The following is a 26,811-nucleotide window of genomic DNA, read 5'->3' as shown; positions in this document are numbered from 1 at the left end:
GGAAAGGGCCGGTGAAATTCAGTTTTTGCCCTCTCCTCTTGGAGCTGCTGATCCAGCACAGAAAAACTAGGTTCGGCTGCAGTCTTGATCTCTTAGTGCTCAATTGTGGGAAAAAACCGGACCCCTGTTATCTTTGTCTTTTTGGTTTTAGGAGAATGAAGTGTTTGCAGGGTATTGATAATTATTCTAATAAGTAGCCAATCATATTTAATGGTTTTCAAGTTATACACAGAAACTTTGGAAGAAGCTTTAATATAAATTATACAGTAAATGTCATTTTAAGGTTTGAATGGTGAATTCCAAATTTAATTGATACAATTTAAAAATAACCTTGAGGAAGCAGAAAGAAGGTGGGATAAGCCCCTAAGTAATTCTGTCGTTGAGTGGAGATATTAAGATTTTTTTTTTAAATTACAGGTTATAAATAGGAAATTTGAAACTGTATTAAGATAACTTCTTTTTTTTTGTTTTGTTTTTTTTTTGTGAGGAAGATCAGCCCCGAGCTAACACCTGCCAATCCTTCTCTTTTTGCTGAGGAAGACTGGCCCTGGGCTAACATCCGTGTCCATCTTCCTCCACTTTATATGGGACGCCGCCACAGCATGGCTCGACAAGCAGTGCATCGGTGCGCGCCCCGGATCCGAACTGGCGAACCCCGGGCCGCCACAGCAGAGTGCGCGCACCCAACCGCCTGTGCCACCGGGCCAGCCCCTAAAATAACTTTTTACATTGAGGGAAAAGTATTGAAAAGGATTTAACTGTTGACATATTTGCTGATGGCTGTTTGTCGTGGTCTGTTGCAGTTTTCAGACGTTAGATAACTTCGTAATAGCATTTTCTTTTCTTTTTTTTGTTAAACCTTTTTTTTTTTTTTTTTTAGCAAGATTGGCCCTGAGCTAACATCTGTTGCCTATCTTCCTCTTTTTCTTTTTTCTCCGCAAAGCCCCAGGACATAGTTGTATATCCTAGTTGTAGGTCCTTCTAGTTCTTCTATGTGGGACGCCGCCTCAGCATGGCTTGATGAGCGGTGCGTAGGTCCCTGCCCAGGGTCTGAACCAGCGGACCCCAGGCTGCCGAAGTGGAACGTGCGAACTTAACTGCTTCGCCACCGGGCTGGCCCCAGCTTTTTCTACCTTACATTTTGGATGCCTCTTCCACATTTGGTCTCTGTCAGTGATGCATGTGCCTTGGGTCTGGCATTGTGTACTCCTGGGCAACTGGGCACGAGTGTCAGTCTCTGTTTGTTTCTGCAATAAAATTATAATGCTCTATTTATGGTAACATCTTTCCAATATCCTACATATGTCAAAAGCTCAGATTGTTACATCAGTACAGGATGCAAATGGGATTTAAACATTTCTAGGTTTAATGTGACATTAATTTAAGATTAAACTTAGATCTGTTGTGCAATTTTGCACATTTGAAAAAAATACTTTATGTTAACTAACAAGTAATAAATTGCACAATTTTATGTTGGTGTCGCAGACATTATTTTTGCTTTAAAATGAGATCAGTAATGTATTGGAACTATGTTAATATTTCCATGTGCCCAGTTTATAAAGTTTAGATAGGAAATATTAAGTGGAAAAATGGAAAAATATGTATAAACATATATTCCTTAAGAGTCATGTGTATCTAAGAAGGAAAATCTGGCAGTTAAAAAGATACGCATTAATTTGAATACATTTAATATTTTTATAGCCATACAACCCATGGGAAGGGTAATTTATACCAAGAAAAATCGAAGCCATTATAATAAAAATTGTACATAATGTTTGAGATGGAGACCTTTTAAGGTATACAAGGCAAACATAAGCATACATTTTTGGAAGATGATTTAAGAAGTAACAAAGTTCCTCACAACATATTTTTTTTGTTTTTTTTAATGTTTTGTTTATTGCAGTAACATTGGTTTATAACATTGTATAAATTTCAGGTGTACATCATTATACTTCTGTTTCTGCGTAGATTACATCATGTTCACCACCCAAATACTGATTACAACCCATCACCACACACGTGCCAAATTATCCCTTCCGCCCCGCTCCTTGCCCTCTTCCCCTCTGGTAACCACCAATCCAATCTCCCAACATATTTATCAAGTGTTAGATGCCTTCAAACATAGATTCTGCTTAAACTTGTTAAAGCGTCAAAACTAAAGAGGAGTAAAGTGAGAGGAGACAAGGCAAGATTGGGGTGGCCATGGCCCCGGCCCCCCTGAGTGCTGGCCTCCGTGGACGAGAGATGCCCCTTCAAGTGCTCCCTGGCCCTTGTATGAGTTGGCAAAAAGCAGTTTGGCCTCATATTTAAGAAGTATGATCATGAATGTATAAATCCCATCAAATAGCAGGGAAGTCTGTTTTAAAATGAAAAAGATACGGCGATATAAACGGTTTAAAAACGAAAACCTTAGTAGTTGATGATAAACCACAGTTGGAGTTCCAAAAGTACAATGTGAAATACAGGGTGTTGACCTTTTAATTTTCTGGATGGAGCTAGGCTACCATGTTTTGAGAAAGCTGCTATTGTGAAATGTAGTTGATTTAGCAAATATCTTTATCCTTCGCTGTCACAGAGTCATTGTGAGATACCTGTAATTATAGGTTAGTTGGAATAGTTTTATTATAATTTCTAAGACATAAGGGGAAGCATGTGATTAAATAGTAACTTAAAAGTTTTATTGAAAAGTAGTTGACTCCCGGCAGTAGTAGTATCAACAACTTTTTTCCTTCTCTGAACTTGTCCAACCCAAATTTTCCTATGACATTGATTTCTAGAAAAGTGAAATTTAAAAGTTCCTATACGTAATGTGCTGTCAACAGACCCTGTGTTCCAGCTCTCCCTTTTGATGTTTGATGGCAGGCCAGAAGCGAACTCCTAGAAGAGGGGAGCAGCAAGGATGGAATGACAGCCGGGGGTCAGAGGTGACGCTTGACAGAGCAGAGCGGAGATCCTACAGAGAGTATCGACCCTGTGAGACGGAGAGGCAGGAGGACTTTACAGCGGAGAAGTTTACAGATGAAAAGTATGTACTGCAGACCTCCGCCAGGAGGGCTGGGGAGCAGAAGGGGTTTTCGGAGAACCGCTAGCCTTTGCCACCTTTTTGTGGTGCTGGTCTTGGGAGTACTTTGCCAATTTAAGTAGCAAATCGTATTACTTCAGGAGACACATGAAGGATCTTCTGTTTATCTCAGATGACTTTAAGTCACGGTTCAGGAAATGACTGTACGATGGAAAATGAATTGTTTGCTGGTAACTATGAAAAGCACTCTCGTAAAAACATACAGGAGTGTGTTAAACGGGTTAAATGTCTTTTGAAGTTTAGGCTAGGGATATTTTTATGTTTTTTATTTAGTTAATGCTAAATTAGACTACTAATGAATTTAAACAAATTCCTAGCCCCATGGTCAGGTCAATAGGCTATCATGATGAAATTTGAAGAAAAACTAATAGAATGTGTAACACCAATTTCTGGCTCCCATACCTTCTCTAGAAAGTGCTCTGACCTGAAAGATGGTCTCGGGCTGATGCAGTCTGAATGATCAGCATGCAGGCTATCTGTGCCCACCTGTACACAGGTGGCAGTTCTTTATGTCTTACGCTTGGCACTAACAAGAAGGATGCTTGCTGCCTAAAGTTTTCATTTACTTTTTAAGCATACAAAGCACTGAGTTTAGTTTAAATAGAAGCACCCTATGAAACACATTTAAAGGAAAATAAAGTTAAAAGGCTAAGGAAGACTAGAATAGTGTACAGTTTAATGTCAAGGGAGCCATTATTCCCAAAGTCTTTTAACTTCTTGACTACTAAGTCTACTTAAGATCCTGGCTATAAGGTTTAACCAAAGAACATGGCTTTGTAAAACAGTACTCTAGAGTCTGTTAAAACAAACCAAAAAAAAAAGGTCCAGCAGAGACTAGCTCAGTTGGAGAAGGCTGAGCAGGTGGTGACTTCTGCAGATCTGTTCCCTAGAAGTTACACATTCAAAACATCGAGATAGTGTATCTGCCACCATGTGGGAGGGAGAGGGTTAGAGAAAGGCGTAATTCTGCTTTTTTTGGTGATTACTTCAAATTTGCTGTGTAATGGCCACAGTCTGCTTGCTTACAAGAAGTCTTCTGAATCAGAGCTGCTTAGTTTTGGAGGTATTTGTGAATTTTTCTTTTCCTCACTTCAGGGATTTATTCTGTGGAAATAAGGAAATTATAGTTCAAAAACACAAACCTGAATTGCCACCTTTTTTTTTTTTAGTAGCAACACAATGAGTCTTTAGAAAGTGTAAGGTAGGTCTTTATATGTTAACATGAAAAGATGCCTATTAAGTGAAATCACAAATGTGTGTAAGGGTAGGAGAAGGGTGGGATATGGGATTATGGAGGGATTTTTTTTTTTTAAATAATTTCAGCTTTACAGAAAGTTGTAAGAATTATACAAAGAATTTCCATCTGCCCTCACCCAGATTCCCCAAATGTTAACATTTTATCACGTTTGCTTTATGAGACTCTCCCTCCCTCCTTCCTTCCCTCTCTTCTCTCCCCCTACACACACACACACACACACACACACACACACACACACACACACACACTCCCTCTCTCTCTCAAATTTTACCAGTTGTCTAATAACGTCCTTTTAGCATAACATCCTTTTAGCAAAAGAAAAAAATGTCTGGTTCAGGATCCAGTCCAAGAATGTACATTGCGTTTAGTCTTCTTTAGTTTGGAACAGCTCCTTAGTCTTCCTTTACCTTTAGGAGTTTGATGTTTCTGAAGAATATGGGCCGGTTGTTTTTATAGAACTGCCAGATTTTGAGTCTGTTGGTGTTTCCTTGTGGAACGAGATTATGCGTTTTTGTAGGGATAAGACAGGAGTGATGTCTTGTGTCCTTCTCAGTGTATCACATTAGGAATACGTAGGGAATTTTTACTTTTAAGGAAATTTGAATTTTTTTTTGATAAGTCATGTGCTACCAGAAAAGATATTTTCCTTAGCTTCTTAAAAAGTACTCTTCTGTTAGTAAAGGTCAATAAGATATTTAATAAAAATAACGTATCATCACTTGAGACAATTTGGAAAATGCATAAAATTATAAAGAAAATGAAAATAGCCTATCTTACCATCTGAGATAATTACTCTTAACATTTGGACTATTTTCTTCCCTTCTTTTTTGTACATAGATATATGTTAAGATGGTAATGCATGTGCCCTGAGTTCTTTATATTCTTTCTTTTCCGCTTGACTGGCAGAGTCTTTTCCATGTCATTAACAATGGTGGGTAAGCATTTTTAATGGTTCTATTGTGATCTATTGTTTGGATTATTATAATGTAGTCATTCCCTTCGTGTTTTATGTTTGCTCGGCTTCTGGTTTTTTGCTTTGTAAATAATGCCCAGTGAGCAGCTTTTTATATATGTAGGGTCTTTCCTAGATGGAGTTCTAGAAGTGAGAATCGCAGTTAGGGTCATAAAGCAGTGGTTCTCAGCTGAGTGTCGTGTATCCAAATCTGGGACCCAGCTTGTGCTTCAGCGCAAGGTTGGATGGGTACATGTACTGTGAAAACAAACTCAACTTGGGTGGAGGGGGCTGTTGATCCATAGTGACAAATCACTCTCCTAGGAACCTGTCAGTTTACTCTATCACTAATACTCAATACGAGCGTTTCTCCTAGCACTTTCTCCAGACCTGAATATAGTACATTAAATGTTATCACTTGGCCTTTCTATGATACCTATACATGTTTATTGGACAGAATTATAGAATCTTGGTAATCTTAACAGAGTATCTAATTCAGTCCTCTCAATTTATGGATGAGGAAACAGGCCCAGAGTTTCAGCGATGTGTGGTACTCTGGTCACAGCCAGCTGACCTGGATTTTTCTTCCATGGAGGCAGAACACATGTTTTCACATCGAGGCAGTGTCATCAGTGGTGCTGGGAGTAACTGTCAGTGTAGCTCAGGTCCAGAGTCCAGCCATGTCAGTTGTGTATAGTCTGGGAGTGCAACTACTGTTTTTAATGCAGTAGGAATTTTTCTTTAGGCTCCAAGTGATGGACTTAAGTGAACTCAGAACATAGGCTATTAGGAAATTAGTCTGCCTCTGTCTGGATACATGTTGGCTCTTTCTGTGGTTTACTGCTGCTCATTTAAAGTCAGTCCCAGTTCTGAAAGAATCACTTACTCAGATGTTTAAAATTTTTCTCTCCTCATAAGAAAGCATTTTTTTAAATTTTGGTAAGCTATACATAACATAAGATTTACCATTTAACCACTTTTAAGTGTACAGTTCAGTGGTATTAAGTACATTCATATTATTGTGCAACCATCACCACCATCCATCTCCAGAACTTTCTCATCTTCCTCAACTGAAACTTTGTACCCATTAAACACTGACTCCCTGTTCCCCCCTCTGTGAGCTTCATTCCCTTTACCTGTAAAACGGGTCCTCATGTCTACTTAATAGGATTGTTGTAAGAGAGTGGTTTACAGGTGTGTAAAGCAGGATGCTTGGTCAGATGTTATTTTCCTTCCATTGCTTGTGAGTACATCACAAATAAAGCATCCTAAGTGGAGACAAGATTTCTTAACACTCACCAACCTGTAAAAAGAGGATGTATTTTATAAGAAGGGGATTATAAAGAAGCAATTGAAAATATATTTTAATTGGGGGTGAGAGTGGGGGTAAACCTGTGGAGTAAAGAAAAAATGGTTTAAGGGATTAAAATATACCAGAACACACAGGGCTATTTTTAGGGTCAGTTTCAATCACTGTTATATTTTAAATGAATTTGTTATTTTGTTGGTAGCTGATCTAGATTTCATGTAAATTTAGACCAGATTTTGACTGTTGGCATTATTTTCCGTGTATGTTTTTGTGCTTCATTTCCTCTCAATTTCTAGGTAGACTTTGTTTCTTTTATGGTCCTGTCCAACTTCCTGGCTAAGAACTACTGTTACTTTTCTTTTGTCATTGTTTGAGAACTCTTATCTAGATATTTATTGTAATGTGGAATAGATTTTACAACAATCTCTGTTTAAGAATCTGGTTTTAGTCAGAGGGGTTGGGAGACAGAAAAGCTGACTTGGGGAATTTATTTAGGATGGTGTTTCTTGTCAGAGACTGTCGTGAAGTTAATGATCTGTGCTTCTGTATTTCTTTATCTTTTTGAGTAAGGAAAATTGTGAGTTTTGTATCTTTTTACCCACGATCATACAGTAGCCTTTTAATGTAACATTTTCAGCCATAAAAGTAGACTGGAACATACCTCTAGTTCTGGTGTTTGAGCCACTAGATTTCAATAAGTAATTTGTTGTCGTTTTAAATGTTTTTAAAAGCCTTGACAAATTTAAAAATATAATTTATCTTACTAAACTAATGCTAAAACGATGAAAAAGATGTGGTCTTTCCTGCAGGAGCTTCAAGTCTAGTGGAGGAGAGGCAAGTCCTCATAAAAAGTGATGGCAACAAGAGACTTGGCAGAGAACAGGTGTGAGGAGAAGTGGGCAGGCGGTCAGGCCCTGGATCTGGCCCAAGTGGCAGGGGAAGAAGGGAGGAGTGGAGAGGGGCCTGGTTCTTGGCTTGGGTACTCTCGTGAGTCAGGAACCGTAGGAGGAGCAAGGGGTCAGTGTTGATCATATATCTGCAAAGCTGGGGGATACACTGAGGGGGATGTCCAGGAAGTAACTGGCTTTGTGGCCTGGAATCAGAGAGACCCCCAAATGAGAGACACAGGGTCACATGAATGCGGGTCATGTAGCACTAGCATAGAGGCAAGGACGATGTATGCCGGGGCTGGGGAGTCGGTAATGCTGATGCGCTTAAGGACAAACAAGTATCCTAAAGAACGAGGGGGCAGCTGGGTGCCGAGCGCCAAGACGTGTCATATGCGAGAGGTGAGGTGCTGAACTTCCCCTTCCTGTGACTCTGGAGGTGACTGCCTCTGAGAAGTGGAATGGGATGGCTGAAGAGCAAGGAGGGTACCTTTTGAATTACCTTGTGAATTTTGTACTGTGTTGGGGTATTCTGATTCCAAAAATAATTTTTTAAGGACAGGCAGGGAAAGAGAAGCCAGAAAGGTCAGAGGAAAATGAGTGGTCAGCAGTGTCAAATGATGAATAGAGGTCAAATGAGATAAAGACAAAGGTTGCTACTGGATATAACAGCAAAAAGGTGGGTCTTCAGCTGTCCTTGGAAGTGTATGTGGAGCAGTGGGGGTAGAAGTCAGGTTGTTGTAGGTTAGTGTTTTCAGCCTCAAATGTCACTGACTGGTTGTGTGTTTGGGAAGGGCATGATTTGAAGTTTAACTATTTTTCTCATTATACGAGAGATTCCAAATTTAACTTCAATATTTAGTATTAGAACTGGAATGAACCTTGGAGTTTGTTTATCTAACTTCCTCATTTTATAACAGAGGGAACCAGATCCAGAGAGAGAAAGGGGTGCCCCTGCAGATTAACCTAAGGCCTGTGCCGGCCTGCCTCTCCTGGCTGCCTCCCCCCTGAGCAGCTGTTAAGATCTTGGTCGGGCTCCCTGCCTCCTCTGTGGCTCGGCTTCCTCGCCTGTGGACGTAGTTGTGTAGTGTAGATTTGTTTGTGAGAATTAAATTACTGTATGTGAAGGGCTCAGAATAATGCCAGGGATGGTATGTATTCAGTAAAAGTTAACTACTAATTTGTTATTCAAGCCACCACTCTTTCTAATATACTGTAGCCATAATGTCCTTCTAGAATGTTTTTTCTCAAAAAAGCCTTAGCCCTTTAATCCAATTCACCACTTTTTATTATACCCATCTCTTCCCAGACCAATTGACAGGTTTGATCGAGACAGACCACTGAGAGGGCGTGGAGGTCCAAGAGGGGGCATGCGAAGCAGAGGCAGAGGTGGTCCTGGGAACAGAGCTTTTGACGGTTTTGACCAGAGAGGGAGACGAGAATTTGAAAGATATGGTGGGAATGATAAAATGTAAGTTTCTTTGTAAATGCTAATTACACTGTAAGATCTTGGTAATACGTGGTATGAATCTGTTATGTGTTAATATTTAATTGACTTTATATCAGTAAGCTCTTATTCCTGAGGGAGCTGATCCTGGGACAGCTTTTATGATCAACTTTTCTGATTTGGAGATTGACTGGAAACCAGCTTCCAGTGTAAGGAATATTCTTTCTTTCTCTAGAGCAATCAGAACTGAAGACAACATTGGTGGGTGTGGAGTTCGCACCTGGGGATCAGGTAGAGATACCAGGTACGGTGGGAATGTCTGCCTCCTGTGAACGTACAATTCAGTAGAAGTCTCTGGTTCTTTGTTTGCCTTTCTTGAAAATTACGTCCTGTGTGCTGTGTTTGCTATGTCTTCGTACTTGTGTGTCCTAATGTAGTGATTGATTTTAGGTTTTTGTTTAGTGAGATAACTTTTTTAAATGGGTTGATATGTTGCAATTAGATTTGAAAACTGCTTTTAAAATTCTTTTATTTTATCTTATTTTAGCCAAACAAATTCGTGTATTTGCTGGTGCCCCAAGCACATGGACTATACATATGCATATGCCTCAGAATGCTTTTTAAATTCCTGGATATTCTATACTTTATTTTCTGTGACCTTCCAAAGTTCTAGTATACATTGCATCAATGACAGGTTTCCCCTGAGGTTCAAATGTGACATTTCTCTGCGGCTTCATGGTATCCAGATCTGTGCCGGTTTTGCTGATTAGAGGAGTTGCTTGGTTCTGCTGTTTCTGCCATTTCATGGCTGCAGGGGTGATGCCTTTCTGGCGTCTGCAAAGGAGTAGGCAGGCTGTACTTCTGGGTGGTGCAGGAGAGGAATGGGGCATGTCTTTCTAGAAGTTTGAAGGCTTGAGGGGATCCAGACTTCTACGTTCCTTCTTTTGAAGAATATAAGCTTTTTACATAGACTATTTTTCTTAAATTGTTGTCCTTAAAGACAAATGTACAAGACAATACCAAATGTAGTATTAGATTTACTACCATTGCACATCTGTGTTGTCCTTGGAAGGAAGAGAAACTTGTTGAATGTTTCTCAGTCTGGGGTTCCATAGATTTTGATTACAGATCTTTTAATTGTGTTTTATTTTACTTTGATAATATATATAAAAGTAATACCTTCTGAATCATCTGATTTACCACATTATCTAATACTACCGCTCCATTTTAGTTTGCATTTGAACTTAAAATCATTTTGGCTCCAAGTGATTACGTATCCTAGAAGGTCAGCATTGGCCTTATGAAGAGGTGACCATGTGTGGTCCTGGTGGACTGGCATGTCCCAGTGTTAAAGTGACACATGCCCCATGTCATTTTGGATTGGTTTGTGAGTTATGAAGTCAAAGCTCTTAGGTGGTAATAATATGTAATTGAAAGATTTTCATAGAATAAGGCTTGAATATTTTATTTAATAAATGGAGGTTTTGATTTTGATCATGAGGATAATGTAGGACAGTGGAGTTATGTGCTACTTTTGATTAGTGAGGAAAGGGCAGAGTTGAGCCTAATGTGGCAAGTGCTGTGTCTGTGGCTGGCGAGGCCAGGTGCTGCCCAGTGCACTGTGGGTGTGAGGCTTTGCTGTGGTTAGTATTCCTGTTTGAAGACATTGGTGCTATAACTCGATCAATGGGCAAGATGCTTTCAAAATGATGCGACTGAGCCATTTTCAGTGTTACTGGTTTTCTTCATCTGCAGTAATTAAAAAAGTATAATATCAGATATTATTTTCTTGTTACCAGTTGGAATAGAATGCAGTTTTCAATAATGCTGCCTTCCAACTTTCGTTGTGAAGAGCAAGACAGTTTTATCAAACAACATTTGATTAAAATATGTTCACTGTCATAGAGATTTGGTTAAGTGTGTAGTCTGATTGAATTTGAACTAGAAACAAAGCCTTGAGGTGTTGAACATCATTTTGTGGAATGTACTTGCATAAACAGGCGTTTTCTGCATAAGCATAACTGAAGTCAAAATACAGACATGGGCCCTGGAGCTTTTTCTTTCTTCTAATAAATCCAACATTGGTGATTTACTTTCAACAAAATAACAAAATCTGCCAAAATAAATTGTTGTTAATTTTGAAACTTGTTTGTTTTGTAGTTTTGGTCATATGGTTCAGTAAGAGCTGTAAGCACAGCATTAGTTTTCTGTTTATTCATAAAATAGGTCAATACATAAGGGAGATCTGTGATTCTTCTTTTCTTTAAAATTGATTGGTCAAGTTTAAGAAATGCTGGTTTTTACAAGGTCTCTTTGTTTTGTTTTCTGCTTTTTTTCCTTCCCCATATCTTTGTAGCCCTTTCATGATTTTTAATTGTTGAAAGCTATGAACTGTCAGTAAACTTTTGTTTTTTATCCGCCTGCTTTATTACGTGGTCAGGGCAATAAAGAGAGAATGGGACTCAGCACTGCCACTGTTGCTAGACTTTGGGGCTCAGGATGCCAAAACCTCCGTGCGCACCAGGGTTGGGCTGCTGCGCGGAGGCAGCCTTGGTGAAGGTCCGCGGGCAAAGCAGCAGCCCTGTCCTTCCAGACTCAGAGTGCATTTGATTTAGGACCTTTTTTATTTTTATTTATTTATTTATCTTTTTTGTGAGGAAGATCAGCCCTGAGCTAACATCCATGCTAATCCTCCTCTTTTTGCTGAGGAAGACCGGCTCTGAGCTAACATCTATTGCCATTCCTCCTCCTTTTTTTCCCCAAAGCCCCAGTAGATAGTTGTATGTCGTAGTTGCACATCCTTCTAGTTGCTGTATGTGGGACGCGGCCTCAGCATGGCCGGAGAAGCGGTGCGTCGGTGTGCGCCCGGGATCCGAACCTGGGCCACCAGTAGCGGAACACGCGCACTTAACCGCTAAGCCACGGGGCCGGCCCCAGGACCTTTTTTAAAAGTAAAAATTAATTATTCAAATTTTGTGTTGAAAAACAGGTTTTTTTTTTTTAAGTTGATTACAGTAGCTTTGAGTTGAAAATAAAGAAAATTTAAATGTAAAAAGTCTATTCTGTTATTATAATTCAATTTATGTTTACTTTTTTAAAAAAACAGCTTATTTTATGAAGCTTTTCCTGAACTGAGGATGAAAAAGTCCTGGGTTCTCTATGTAAAGAATAAAATATTTCTAATGGATATAGTTAAATTGACTAATTTTAGCTTTTTCCTCAAAATGAAATTTCTTTGCCAGGACTTTTTTTTTAAGTAATATTCAGATAGGATTAATGTTAACATAAAAAGGTAAAATTAAGATGATGTATACTAAAATTCAAATTATTTTTCATTGTGCTATAATTTCTAATCAGTAGGTTGTGTATTTAGATGTGGTAGTGTATAAACTGATGTTTCAGAGCCTTATTCTTCTGGTGTAGTTATCACCAGCTTGTTTGCAGTCCAACACACTCATTTTTGTGGTGTTTCCACTTTCTTACCATTTTCTGAAAGTTTGATATGGCATATTCTTATCTATTGTAAGTCATTCAACACTTGTAGGTTGAGAATCTTTATGGCTCCTATTAATCCTTGGAATTTTCTAGGATAATAAGAGTTGCGAATAATTGTTCTGGTCCTTTACAATCTGTTTTTAATTTTAGGTCATATGTGGAAACTTCTATTTCTCAAAATACTTTTCATATTTTTGGAAATAATGTGTACCGATTAGCAATTACGAGCAGTTTTTTTCTTTTTCATTTTGATATGGGTTACCTTTATGTGTATGTAATTCTTTGAAGGATGTTTACTTAAGAAAAAGGACATTGAAATGTGTTTTTTTCTGTCTTGAATATATAAGGGCACTGATGTGAACATATCTGTGTGACTGCTTTTCAGTGACGTGGAGCCAGCTGTGCCCATGGAAGAGGTCACCGTGGTGGAGTCCCTGGGCCCCCTGGAGGAGGAAGCTCCAGCCAAGTGGGTGTTTCCTTCATTTTCCCTATTGGGTTGTTGGTCTTTTTCTTTACAATTTCTAAGAGCTCTTCACAGAGCAGGAAGCTCAGCCTTTTGTCATATCACAGACGGTTGATCTTCTTAATGTATTAGCAAATAATTGAACTAATTAATAATTAGTTCAAATAATCTAATGAATGATTATTAACGATAATTAATAGATTAAATTCAGGTATTCTGCCCTGTGCCCACAACCTCTTTCCTGTCAGCAGCCTGCATGTGACTAGTCTCTCTTTCGTCAGGACCCCCATCTCTTGTCCGTTTACTCTCTCCCAGGCCCTCCTCCCTCTTTTCTTCATAGAACTAAGGCCTCTGGTCCATCTCTAGCACCCTTGCCAAGTCTTTCCACTCCCTTGCCCCTTGCGTCTTCTGTTGTACTTTGCTAGCAAAACCCGCCTTCTGGATGACCACTAGCTGTCTGCCTTCTCTCTGCCTGCACCACACGCTGAGCACTGCAAGTCAACAGTGGGGCTGACGGAAACCCCTGTAGATTCTCCCTCACTAGCATTCCGAAGCAAGCCCTCAACACTGCTCAGCAATCCTGTTTCTCGGGCTTGTTCTTTCTCAACCCCCTACAATGACTGATTCAATCCTTCTTGTCTTCTCAGAGCCCTGACACTGCCCTGCACTTTCCCCTTCCCCATCCTCCCCATACCCACACCTCCTCTTTCATTTTCTGGATACAGCTTTACCTCCTATGTCACAGAGAAATTAGGAGCCATCAGATGGGAACTTCATTATCTTCCCGTCCCCCAACGTACAAACCTGCCTACACCTGCGCACCTCCTAGCCTCCTTCCCTCATGGTACAGCAGAGGCGCCCTCTCTCCTACCTATCCAGGCTTTGGATCGTGTTTCCTGCGATGTCACAGAAGTCTCACACGGTCAGTTCCTTCCTTTTCAGGTATGCTCACCTCCTTCCTCCCAGCTCTGCTCTTCCAATCAACGTTTCAAACCTGCTCAATCTCTCCAATTTAAATCTTGTCCTCTTGCCTCACGTTCTCAATTAGCTACCTTTTTCAGGGTTGTGCATACTCTCTCTTCACTTCCTCCCCTCTCGCTTAACCCTCACTTCACTCCAGGTCTGGCTCTGTCCTCATTGCCCTTCTGAGACAATTATCACGTGTCTCCAGACCTAATGGACGTTTCAGTCTGCATCTTGCTTGACCTCTCAGAGCATGACTTTACCTATTTCTTCTTACGCACACCCTCCTGTTGGTTTCTGTGAACCTGCACTCTTCTGGATTTCCTTCTGCCTCTCAGGTTCTCTGCAGGCTCATCTTTGTCTTTCTGGTCTTTTAAACTGTTGAGTTCTTCAGGGCTCTGCCATAGGCCCCCTTCTCTTTCTCTGGCGTCTCCTTATAGGATCTTAGGCATCTCTGCAGCTTGAATTGTCATTTATCTGCTGACTCCAGAATATGCACCTCTGGCTCCAACCTTCAACATGGGCTCCGGGCCTATGTATCCATCTGCCTTCATGCCCAAATGCTCTTCATGCTCAGCATCTCCAGGACTGAGGTTCACAGATCTCTGGGCCTCATTGGGTTTCCATCCTGTGGAACAGCATCGCCGTCATCCAGTTGCACAAACCAGGAACCTAGGAGTCATCCCTGAGACTTCCCTCTTCTTGACGCCCTGCCTCCCCAAAATCCAATCTGTCACTCTGTCCTGGTGATTTGTACCTTGTGATATCCACCATCTCCACTCACCACCATAGGCTCAGCTCCTGTCATCTGATCTATCGCCAGAGCTCCTACTGGGGCTACCTGCCTTCTCACCTTCTACCAACCCATTTCCACACCAAAGTGGCTTTCATACTGGTGTTCTGATTGTCATGCCCCCACCCCTCACATAAGACCCCCAGTGGCTTTCTGTCCTTTTTCTGTCCCTTGTCCTGACCTACACGGTCCTGTGTAGTCTGGCCCCTGCAGATCCCTCAAGTTCAACCACTCCTATGCCTTCTCTGGGTTCACCATGTGGCCCTTCTCTCATGTCCCAAACACCTTCTCTACCTCTACCCCAGGCCTGCCATCGAGCTTTGGTAAGTGCTGTTTCCTTTTTTTTCTGTACCTCTCTTCCAAATCTCCTTCACCTGTTTAACTCTTACTTATCCTTCAGCTGCCAAGAGGCAGGGTATCTAGTGGGTAAGAGCACGGACTCCTAGCCAGTGTGCTGGGTTCAAATCCCAGCTCTGCCACTTAACTAATTTGGGCAAGTTATTTAATCTCTCTGTGCCTCAGTTTTCTTCATGTGTAAAATGGGAATAATAAGTGTAATGTTGAGAAAGTGAGTTAACTAGATACCTTCAGGGAAAGTTATATCCTTTTTGAGCCAATAAACCATTTATACAAATTCAGGTAATATAAGGCAGAATATTAGAGAGTAAACTATAGCATAATTCTAATCTATAGAATTGATTGAGGTACTCTAGCATTCATAATATTAGACAAAATAATTCTTTCAATTAATCGGTTACTATGAGAGACAAAATAATACTTAATGACTGGGTGACAGTCTCAGTGTCTGCAGTGTCCTGGCAGAGCCAGCCAGCAGATCTCCCTATCTCTTCTCTGCTGACCGTAGTGGACAGTGAGCATCTAGTTAGAATGGCAGGAGCTGCACCACAGAGCAGCCACCTGTGTTATCTAGTGGACGACCGTGCTGAGAAATTCTTGTTTCTGCACTGCCTTGTCAATCTTTAAAGTTATTACTAAAATTTCTATTAATACAATTAAAATGTTTTGGTAATTTCAAAATTAGGCTTGTACGTGAGAAATGCATTCGAGGATGGTGACACTCTCTGATCTCGGCTTTGTCTGAATATTGATCTAGCACTCAAGCTTTCCGCATTCAGCCAAAATGTACATTCAGTGCACCTCTCAGTGTAGAACTTCTCGATAGGTGAATTTAATGTACACTTACTTATGTCCAAACATACAACCCAAAGTGTATGTTTCCTCACATTGGACACATTTTGTTGATAATTATATGTGCTATTTCCTTCCTTCCTCCTTTTGTTACAGAAGCATTACATGTCCCTTGTCACATGGTATTCTAATGTCCAAGGATACCTGTCTCAACTTCCTGTATTGTGCTTTAAGAATAAACCTAACATTTACTGAGCATTTGTTGTGTGCCAGGAACTACTCTAAATGCTTCCATGTTGTAACTCATTCAACCCTTTGCTGCCCGTGAAGGAGAAGGTACTGTTATTATTCTCATACTGAGACATAGAGGTTAAATAATTTGCTAATAAGTAAGCAGAGCCAGAAGTTGAACCAGGTGTTGTTGCACAGACATTCATGCTCTTTAGTGAATGGTAGAAGTGATTAAAAGTGCTGTTTAGACTGACTTGCTATTAAGAACTGAAAAGGGGGGCCGGCCCCGTGGCTTAACGGTTAAGTGCGCGCACTCCGCTACTGGTGGCCTGGGTTCCGATCCCAGGCGCGCACCGACGCACCGCTTGTCCTGCCATGCTGAGGCCGCGTCCCACATACAGCAACTAGAAGGATGTGCAACTATAACATACAACTATCTACTGGGGCTTTGGGGAGAAGAAGGAGGAGGACTGGCAATAGATGTTAGCTCAGGGCTGATCTTCCTCACAAAAAAAAAGAACTGAAAAGAGGAGAAGACGTTGGTTTTATAAGCAGAGGAAGAGCTGCCAGATCACTGAGGATTTCCCTATTCAGTAATACGGGGCGACATCTCCCTTCCTTCCTTAAAAGTAAAGCACTCTTTATGAAAGAAGAATGTTGAGGAAGCATTATTAGAAAATATCTGCAATAAATTATTCTTTAATTGTAATTTGTTTCCAAGTATGTTTACTTAGACAATGAAGATTGTTATGTATTGAATTTTCTTAAAGCAGAGCAACACCTCTTTAAAATTTTTATAGCAAATTTCTGAGGAGCCCAATGTTTATCGTAAAATTCACTTCCCTTTCAGTACTTTTGAAGGAAATAGGAGATATTATTTACCTGTTAGGTTGAATCCGCTTACCCCAGTTAAGTATTCAGTTAGTAAAGTTTTATTTCCAGCATCCACTTCTCTTGATTCACTGCACACTTTCAGATACTCAGGTGACAAGATATTGCCTAAATGGGAACTCTGACCTTTGAATTGATTTATATGTTTCCTCTGCCCATATCTTGACTTTCTTCCATCCGACCATATTTCTCTGCCCTCTTATTCCCTAAATAGCACAGAGGGTAAGTGTGGGCTTTGGAGATAGAAGGACTGGGTGTGAAACGTGGCTCTTTCATTTATTGTTAGCTGTATGACCTCTCTCTGCCTCGATTTTCTTACCTGTAAAATGGAGCTGTTAATTGTATCTAGCTTGTGGGATTAATTATCAAGAGCGAATTAATATAATGCACTTTGAGTAGCATCTGGCTTCTAGTAAGTGTACAGTAAATGTTAGCATAATTATCCCATTTATTTCTAAGTAAAGGTAACTGTTATTAAAACAGTTCTGTTTCTTCTGTAATTTTACCCATTTAGAAACAAGTGTATAACTATCAAATTTGCATATAACATTATGCGTATTACAAGTCGTAGATTTGACCACCTGATATCCATAAGCAGCTTTGATGGAAAATTGTGTCCCAAGATTTTTGATAATACACCAAGAACTGTGAAAGTTTTTGAATTACTCAAAAAGAGTGTGTTAAATTTACAGTGATAGCAGTTACGATGCTTTTATTACTCAGAAATATACCTGCATTAGTCCTTCCTGGAACTGAGGGATTACTCACACATCTCTTCCTGTTGAGTATCCAGTCTTTGCTAAAACTGTCAGTAAAAACTGCATTTCTTGCCAATTCAAATGGGAAATGGAATCTGCCTCACAGAACTGTCATAGAATGTGTTTTTTGTAATCATTTTTGGTCAGTAGGGAATAAGATTAAGGAGCCTGGCCTGGGTGATGTTATACTGCTCCTAACATGGCTTGTTGAAATGGCAGATGATAAAGGAGAACGCACGGGGCACCTGTGCGTGCACCCTTCTGCGAGGCGCGCTGCGTGAGCGGGGCGAGTCCTTGTCGCAGGTGCTCTCACCAAGCTCCAGTTTGCTGGACCTGGGGCATCCACATGTCACTTCAGGGCTGTGCTTCTCATATGCCTTGTACTTTTTGGTTCTCATTCTTTATGTTTAGATATGGTGTTCTTTAAAACAAACAGACAGACAAATAAGTACTTCTTTTGTGGCCTTAACACAAAATCTGTTTTTATTGAACTTTTTGAGATTTATTAACTTCTATTAGGTTATCTTAGTTATGAAAGAATCCTCAAATTCATAGCATCCAGTTCTGCTGATGTCCTAATTCTGTCACAAGTAGGCTAAAGAACCTTTATGTTTCTTAATATTTCTTTATTTTTAGCTCTGTATTAAAAGATTATAGTACAGATAAATGTGTTTAAAATAAGAACAGTAGAATGAATCTTCAAGTAAGTTATTCAGCTTAAACTGTTATCAAATCATGGCCATTCTTTTTTTTTTTTTTTTTTTGTGAGGAAGATCACCCCTGAGCTAACGTCTGGTGCCAATCCTCCTTGTTTTGCTGAGGAAGACTGTTCCTGGGCTAACATCCGTGCCCATCTTCCTCTACTTTATGTGGGACGCCACCACAGAATGGCTTGACAAGTGGTGCGTCAGTTCGCGCCAGGGATCCGAACCTGCAAACCCCAGGGCGCCAAAGCAGATCATGCGCACTTAACTGCTATGCCACCAGGCTGGCCCCGGCCATTCTTGTTTCATGTATTTCTCTACCCCCTTCCTCTTCCCCCAGGATACCATATAGCATCCATAAATGTTTCAGAATGTTGTATCTAAAAGACCACTCTTTTTAAAAAAATAACGAATACCATTATCTCATCTAAATTTCCGTTAATATCATTAAATATCTAGGCAGTTTATCAGTTCCCTGATTGTCTCAAAATCTTTTTTAAAAACGACTTGTTTGAATTAATATTGAAATATACTTCTCAATTGGTGTGTCTCTTTTTAAAACAGCTTTATTGAGATACAGTCCACATCCAATAAATGGCATATATCTAGTATGTACAATTTTACAAGCTTGGACATACATTTACACTTGTGAAAGCATTACCACAATCAAAATCACAAGTCTATCAACCCAAAAAGTTTCCCTTTGTCCCTTTATAATCCCACCCTCTTGCCCCTTCCCCCCAGGCAACCAGTGATCAACTTTTTGTCACTAAAGATTAGTTTGCAGTTGCTGTAATTTTATATAAATGGAATCATATGGCATGTATTTTTCGTCTGTGCTCTTTCACTGAGCATACGTATTTTGAGACTCATCCATGATGGTGCATGTGTTATTAGTGCATTCCTTTTATTGTTGAGCAGCATTCTGCTGTATGGATAGACCACAGTGTGTTTATCCACATCCCTGGTAATAGTATTTGTGTTGTTTCAAGCTTTTGCTATTACAAATAAAGCTGCTATGAACATTTTTGTGTACAAGTCTTTCTGTGGATATACACTTTTATTTCTCCTCATAAACACCCAGAAGTGAAACAGTTGGACTACATGGTAGGCATATATTTAACTTTTTAAGAAACTGACAAACTCTTTTCCAGAGTGGTGGTTCCAGTTTTTATACTTTTTTTAGCCATTATAATAGGTGTATATCTCATTGTGGTTTTAATTTGTATTTCTCAAATGACTAATGATGCTGAGCATCTTTTCATGGGTTATTTGCCATCTGTATATCTTGTTTTAATAAAGAGTCTATTGGAATCATTTTATAATTGGGTTGTTTTCTTATTACTGAGTTTTGAGAGTTCTTTGTAAAATATTCTGGATTCACCTCCTTTATTAGATACATGATTTGCAAATATTTTCTCCCAGTCTGTGGCCTGTCTTTTCATTCTTTTCACCCTGACTTTTAAAGAGCAGAAGTTTTTAATTTTGATGAAGTCTAGTTTATCAGTTTTTTCTTGTATTGATCATGCCTTTAGTGTCAAATCTAAGAAATCTTTGCCTAACGTAGTATCACAAAGGTTTTCTACTATAAGTTTTATAATTTGGGGTTTTATATTTAGGTCTTTGATCCATTTTTTAAAAAATTAATGTATAAATGTACATTAATTTTGTATGTATGATCCATTTTGAGTTGATTATTGTATATGGCATGAGGTATGGATAGAAGTTCCTTTTTTTTGGCACAGGCATATTATTTATTAATTATTCCAGCACACTGAACACCATTGTTGAAAATCCATTGCCATGTGTGTGTGGGCCTCTTCCTGTACTCTGTATTTTGTTCCCTTGGTCTGTGTATATTACACTAATACCACACTATCTTGATTATCCTTAAGTCACTTTTAATCTACGTTTTATTTTTTCTTTCCCTTGTAATTTATTTGTTGAAGAGTTTCCCAGAGTCAGAATTTTATTGACTACATCCCTGTGGGCAATAGTCTTCTATTTAACATTTAGCTCTCTGCGATGAAAAAGCCTGGATCTGTTGCACTTGCTGGTTTCTGTGGTATATATTTTGAATCATGGCTGATTTAATACCAACATGACATCACTGAATGCAGAGTTGGGAAGAGATGTGCCCTATTATATAGTATTTCCACTATACACATACAATAGGTATAAGTAACCCCAAGAGCATAGATAAAGGTAAAATGTAGTGAAATAATTAGGGAACAATGAATTGTATTTATTACCTTTGTTTTAATATAGTGAATTATAAGTTTGTATAATTTAATTTTTTTTTTTTTTTTTTTTTTGTGAGGAGATCAGCCCTGAGCTAACATCCGCCAATCCTCCTCTTTTTTTTTGCTGAGGAAGACGGCCCTGGGCTAACATCGGTGCCCATCTTCCTCCACTTTATATACGACGCCGCCACAGCATGGCTTACCAAGCAGTGCGTCGGTGCGCGCCCGGGATCCAAACCAGCGAACCCCGGGCCGCCGCAGCGGAGCGTGCGCACTTAACCGCTTGCGCCACCGGGCCGGCCCTGTATAATTTAATTTTTGACAATGACTGTGTTTAATAGCCAGCTCACAAAATTCCTGAAAATTGAACAATTGGCTGTTATGACTTCGTGAGAGACATTTCCAGCACAGCACTGCTTGTAGAGTGGTAGAACACGTTTCTCTGTCTCCTGTATTTTCTGTATTTCCTGAAAGTTAATAGTGAGAAGCAGAGGTTTGATCAAATTCAGGTTCAGCGTTTTGGCAAGATTGTTTGAAAGGTTATGGAAGGCTGCTGATCATCATTGCCTTTATCCATTAATTCATTAGGGCTGCGAATTGATTATTGTCTGATTCTGTCATTCATTCTTCATTTATTAGCTGGGATGATCTGTAAAGAAAAACTTACCTAGAATTAGTTGATTACACTGAGGTATAAGTTCGTTTAGGAAATGCAGGATAAATAAAGGTACTTCTTACTTTTATTTACCTATTTTAAGAAAAATGAGTTGTTTCCCTAGCATCCTTTAAAGATGCCAGTGACTTTTTTTGGATCATTATGAATTTACAGATTTAAACATCTTTGATGTGTTTTAATCCACTGAGTTTTTATTCTTATGGGTGCTTAAAGTGACCCATTTTTTAGCTACAGGGAGCCTCTTCAAGCTGATTCTTGATCCTGTGCACACACGCTCAGTGGTCTCTGCTAGCTTCCTTGCTTTCTAGTAAGACAAGCTGTTCCAGACCCATCATTTCTACTTCCTATCCCATGCTTCATACCTCATACTGAGCCATTTTTCCAAGAAGCCCATCTCCTTTAATAGAATATGGTATTTAGAGACCAGAGTCTGGGCACTAGGGGTGCTCACTGCTACCGTCTTTTTGATTGTTTCTAGGACATTTAAGTGGACAGAGCTGGGAAATAGACATACACACATATATTTTTAAGTTCATTCAATATGTCCTTTTGAAATTTAGGACTATAAGATTGTTAGCTAAACTTCCTTACATTTGTTTCTCCTTTTCTTCCATGCTGAAAATCCCAGTTGTCAGTAACATCATACTATTACTTATTTGCTACAGATACAACAGTCACAAATAACATAACCAACACTACTTTCAATAATATGGTTACTAAAAAGTTATATATAGAGATGACTAATCAAATTCATATGTTAAAGGCACTTTAGTTTCTCCTGATGGTTATATCACCAGCTTGATAAACATTTAGGTTCATTTGATTAATTTTGCTTTCAAATTTTAGAGATTGAATTTTAATTTAAATCTGTTTTATACCTATGTAAAATATTCACATTTCCAAAGTTCGATCTGATAAAACATGATATTTTCCAACTAGCTTCTATCCCTGTTCTTTCCCTGGTTTATATTACAATGAAAAAAAAACCTATATGTATTAATGTTTGCGTGTCTCCCTATGCCTTAGGTGAATGGTAACGTATGTTCTTTTTTTTATTTTTTAATTAAAAAAAAATTTTTTTTTTAATTATTTTTTATTCCCCCAAAGCCCCAGTAGATAGTTGTATGTCATAGTTGCACATCCTTCTAGTTGCTGTATGTGGGACACGGCCTCAGCATGGCTGGAGAAGTGGTGCGTTGGTGTGTGCCCGGGATCCGAACCCGGGCCGCCAGCAGCGGAGCGCGCACACTTAACCACTAGGCCACGGGGCCGGCTCGGTAACATACATTCCACCTTGCTTTTGTATCAGTATATCCAGGAGGTGCTCCATAGCAATATATATATTCCTCATTCCTTTGTAAGCTGCTTAATATTGGTGTTTAATATCCATAATTTTTTACCCAATTCCTTTCTAGATGAGTTTGGGTTGTTTCTAGTATTTACTATTACAAAGTCTTAATGTCTTTTCATATTTTTGCCAGTATGTGTTTGAGATACTTATTTTTCCAACATTTTATTATAAAAATTTTCAAACACAGCAAAGTTTAAAGAATTTTACAGTAAACACCTATACCCATCACCTAAACCGATATAAAATTTATTGTGAAATGTACAAAAACAAATGTACAGTTATTGTTTTGAAAAGTGCATGTACTTGTGGAACCCACACTCCTGGGTTATAGAGATATAGAATGTTACCGTCACCCGAGGAAGTTCGCTCATGCTCCTCCATAGGCAGCCACGGCTTTGATGTTTTTTCTAGTGTCACATTCGTATTTTAAAATCACTTTACAAATGTCTCTACTTTGGATGCTCTATGATTAGTTTTCTCTCCTGTTTTTTCTTGTGTTTTTATATCAGTAACCTGTAATCTAGAACCTTAGATTACATTAGCCTTCATTGAGAGCATTATAGATTAGATTCCCTCAGTACTCCACATTGAATATGTTTTTCTTCTTTTAAACAACCTTATTGAGATATAATTTCCATATTACACAATCCGGCTGTTTAAACTGTACAGTTCAGTGGTTTTTGGTATTTTACATTATTAAATTCTTTTTTGTGTATAAAGGCTTCTTCTTCTTTTTTTTTTTTTTTTTTTTTTTGCTGAGGAAGATTCACCCGGAGTGAACATCCATGCCAGTCTTCCTCTATTTTGTATGTGGGTCACGGCCACAGCATGGCTGCCAATGAGTGGTGTAGGTCTGTGCCCGGGAACTGAACCTGGGCCACTGAAGGAGAGTGCGCCGAATTTAACCACCTAGTCCATGAGGCTGGCCCTACATTATTAATTTTTTAAAATTGTAGTAAAATATATAACATAAAAATTGCCATTTTTACCATTTTAAAAAAGTGTACAGTTTAGTGGCATGAGTTGCATTCACGTTGTGTGCAACCATCACCACTATCTGTCTCTATCTTCACCATCACAAACAGAAACTCTGTACTCGTGAAACAATAACTCCCCATTACCCCTTCCCACAGCCTCTGGTAACCCTATTCTACTTTGTCTCTATGAATTTGGCTACTCTACATACCTCATGTAGGTGAAATGCAATATTTGTGCTTCTGTGTCTGGCTTTTTTCACTTAGCATGATGTTTTCAGGTTCATCCATGTCATAGGCTGTATCAGTACTCCATCTTTCTCTTTTGTGTATTATCTTTTTGTTGGTGGTAAAACCTATATATTACAATTTTAATCATTTTAATGTATACAATTAAGTGACATTTAGTACATTCACAGTGTTATGCAACCATCACCATTATCTAGTTCCAGAACATTTTCATCACGCCATACCCATTAAGCAGTCACTCCCTATCCCCCCTCCGCACAGTCCCTGGCTACCACTAATGGGCTTTCTGTCTCTATGAATTTGCCTTTTCTGGATGTTTCATATAAACAGAATCATACATAAGCTTTTTGTGCCTGGTTTATTTCACTTAGAATAGTGTTTTCAAGGTTTATTCATGTTGTAACATGTATCAGTATTTTATTTCTTATAGCCAATAATATTCCATAGTACAGATATACCATATTTTGTTTACTCATTCATCAGCTGATGGACATTTAAGCTGTTTCTACTTTTTGGCTGTTAGGAATAATGCTTATACCATTCTTCTGTATGTTTTCACATGGATATATGTTTTTGTTTCTCTTGGATATATTACCTAGGAGTAACACTGCTAGGTCAGGTGGTGACTCTATGTTTAAATTTTTGACCAGACTGTTTTCCAAGTTGGCCACACCATTTCATATTCCCACTAGCAATGTGTGAGGTTCTAATTTCTCCAAATCCTCACTGCACTTGTTAAATTTATTTTTTATTCTAACCATCCTAGTGAGTGTGGAGTGGTATAAGTCATTGTGGTTTTGATTTGTATTTCCCTGATGCTATATTATGATGCTAATGATGTTGAGGATCTTATTGGCGATTTATAGATCTTTTTTGGAAAAATGTCTAATCAGAGCCTTGCCTGTTTTTTAGTTGGGTCATTTCTTTTTATTTAGGTGTAAGTGTTCTTTATGTATTCTAAATGTAAGTCCCTTATCAGATATATGATTTGCAAATATTTTCTACCATTCTGTGGGTTGTCTTTTCACTTTCTTATTGGTGTCCTTTGCAGCACAAAAGTTTAAAGTTTTGGTGATGTCCAGTTTATCTACTTTTTCTTTTGTTGCTTATGCTTTTGGTGTCATATATAAGAAACAGGTGCCTAATCTGATATCATGAAGGTTTATGTCTGTTTTTTCTTTTAAGAGTTTTATACTGCTAGCGCTTATATTTATGGTGTGAGGTAGGGGTCCAACTTCATTCTTTTGCAAGTGGATATCTAGTTTTCCCAGCACCATTTGTTTAACAGACTATTGATTCTCCTTTGAATTGTCTTTGGCACTCTGGTTGAAAAAAATCAGTTGATCATAAATATGAGGATTTATTTCTGGAGTCTGAAATCTGTTCCATTGATCTATATGTCTATCTTCTGTTTTCTTTTAAAAACTCATGAATTTAAAGAGGATATTTTAAAAAACATGCATTTGTGACCCATTGTTTTATAACCTCTGTTCATGGTTTCCTATATTTGTTTTGTCTCAATAGCTTCTCCCATTTTCTTCTAGAATTATCTCATTTTGTGTGTAATGCCATCCGGGAAGGGAGTGCCTGGTGGTGAAGCATAATGTTAATATCATTGGGATGGTGATGTTCCCATTTTTCAAAGACTGCTTTAAACACAGGAAGTATCTTCAGTTGGCAATGTTGGCATAAAATGATGAATATAAAATAAGGAAGCTTATGGTTCAAAGATTTTCTTACCTTATTTAGATTTGACATGGAGTGCATGAAAGTATGTTAAACTAATGGTTATGACTTTTTCTTTGAGAGAGTAGACATTTCAGACCCATCAAAAATTATTCTTTATGACTATACTTCTTTATAGAGTTCCTGAGTTGGAGGTAGAAGAAGAAACTCAAGTTCAAGAGATGACCCTAGATGAGTGGAAAAATCTTCAAGAACAAACCAGACCAAAGCCTGAGTTTAACATCCGGAAACCTGAGTCCACTGTCCCTTCCAAAGCAGTGGTGATACACAAGTCGAGATACAGAGATGATGTAAGCATCACGTTTCTGCCTAGAGGGAATCTTCACTGCTGCCTTATTGGAAACAAAATGGGCCTGTCCACTTCTATTTTGAAAATGGAATGTCGTAGTTGGCATTCTAGTTTCTACCTAAGAGTAATTAGAGATGATGTGTGCCTAATTTTACTGTATCTTTATTGTTCATTAAGAAAAAGAATTGAGTCCTGATCTGTTGACACTTAGTACACAGCAGTTAGAGAGTGACGGTGCGTTTTCTGCTCGCACTGGTACTGTGCTGAGACTGTGAAAACACTGTATGTTAATTGCATTTCATTTTTGTTTCAAAAGAGAGATTCACGAGCCAGTCCTGATGTTCTAGTGGTTCAAGTTCGGTGCTCTCACTGCTTTGGCAGCCCAGGTTCCTTTCCTGATCGTGGAACAACACCACCCGTCTGTCAGTTGCCATGCTGTGATGGTGGCTCACATAGAAGAACTAAAAGAACTTACAACTAGTATATGCAACCGTGCACTGGGGCTTTAGGGAGAAAAAAAGTTATATAAAAAGAGAAGTTCAGAATGTTTTGTGAATGATGACCTTTCAAAGTATAACTACTCTGCATTTTGTGATTAGATTACCTTCAGCTCTAATTCTTTTTTGTTTATTTCTTTAATTTCCTTTATTTTTTTGTTTTATTTTACTTTTTAAAATTTAATTATTTTATTGAGGTCATATTGGCTTATAACATTGTGTAATTTCAGGTGTACATTATTATATAATATCAGTTTCCGTATAGACTGCATCGTCCTTGCCACCAATAGTCTAGTTTTTATCCCTCACCAAATATATGTGCCCCTTAATGCCTTTTGGCCTCCCCTCGGCTTCCCCTCTGGTAACCACTAACCTGTTCTCTTTATCCCTGTGTTTATCTTCCA

General features: G+C 38.8%; 1 protein-coding gene across 4 annotated transcripts in view; it reads left to right on the top strand.

Annotated features, from left to right (window-relative positions):
* HABP4 (hyaluronan binding protein 4) overlaps positions 1-26,811 on the top strand; it is a 42,865-nt gene that overhangs the window by 2,748 nt on the left and 13,306 nt on the right. The window contains exons 2-7 of one of the 4 annotated variants that reach the window (XM_058565440.1): positions 2,863-3,025; positions 8,798-8,959; positions 9,171-9,239; positions 12,816-12,896; positions 13,773-13,835; positions 25,740-25,911. In XM_058565440.1, the coding sequence (XP_058421423.1) occupies positions 2,863-3,025; positions 8,798-8,959; positions 9,171-9,239; positions 12,816-12,896; positions 13,773-13,835; positions 25,740-25,911 (710 nt within the window). The remainder of the gene's footprint in view (positions 1-2,862; positions 3,026-8,797; positions 8,960-9,170; positions 9,240-12,815; positions 12,897-13,772; positions 13,836-25,739; positions 25,912-26,811) is intronic. The other 3 variants (XM_058565442.1, XM_058565441.1, XM_058565443.1) reach the window with 3 other exon arrangements.

This window comes from Diceros bicornis, chromosome 22, assembly GCF_020826845.1.
Source record: "Diceros bicornis minor isolate mBicDic1 chromosome 22, mDicBic1.mat.cur, whole genome shotgun sequence".
NCBI lineage: Eukaryota > Metazoa > Chordata > Mammalia > Perissodactyla > Rhinocerotidae > Diceros > Diceros bicornis.
Note: the sequence above shows the minus strand (reverse complement) of the source record. Positions and strands in the feature narration are given on the sequence as shown.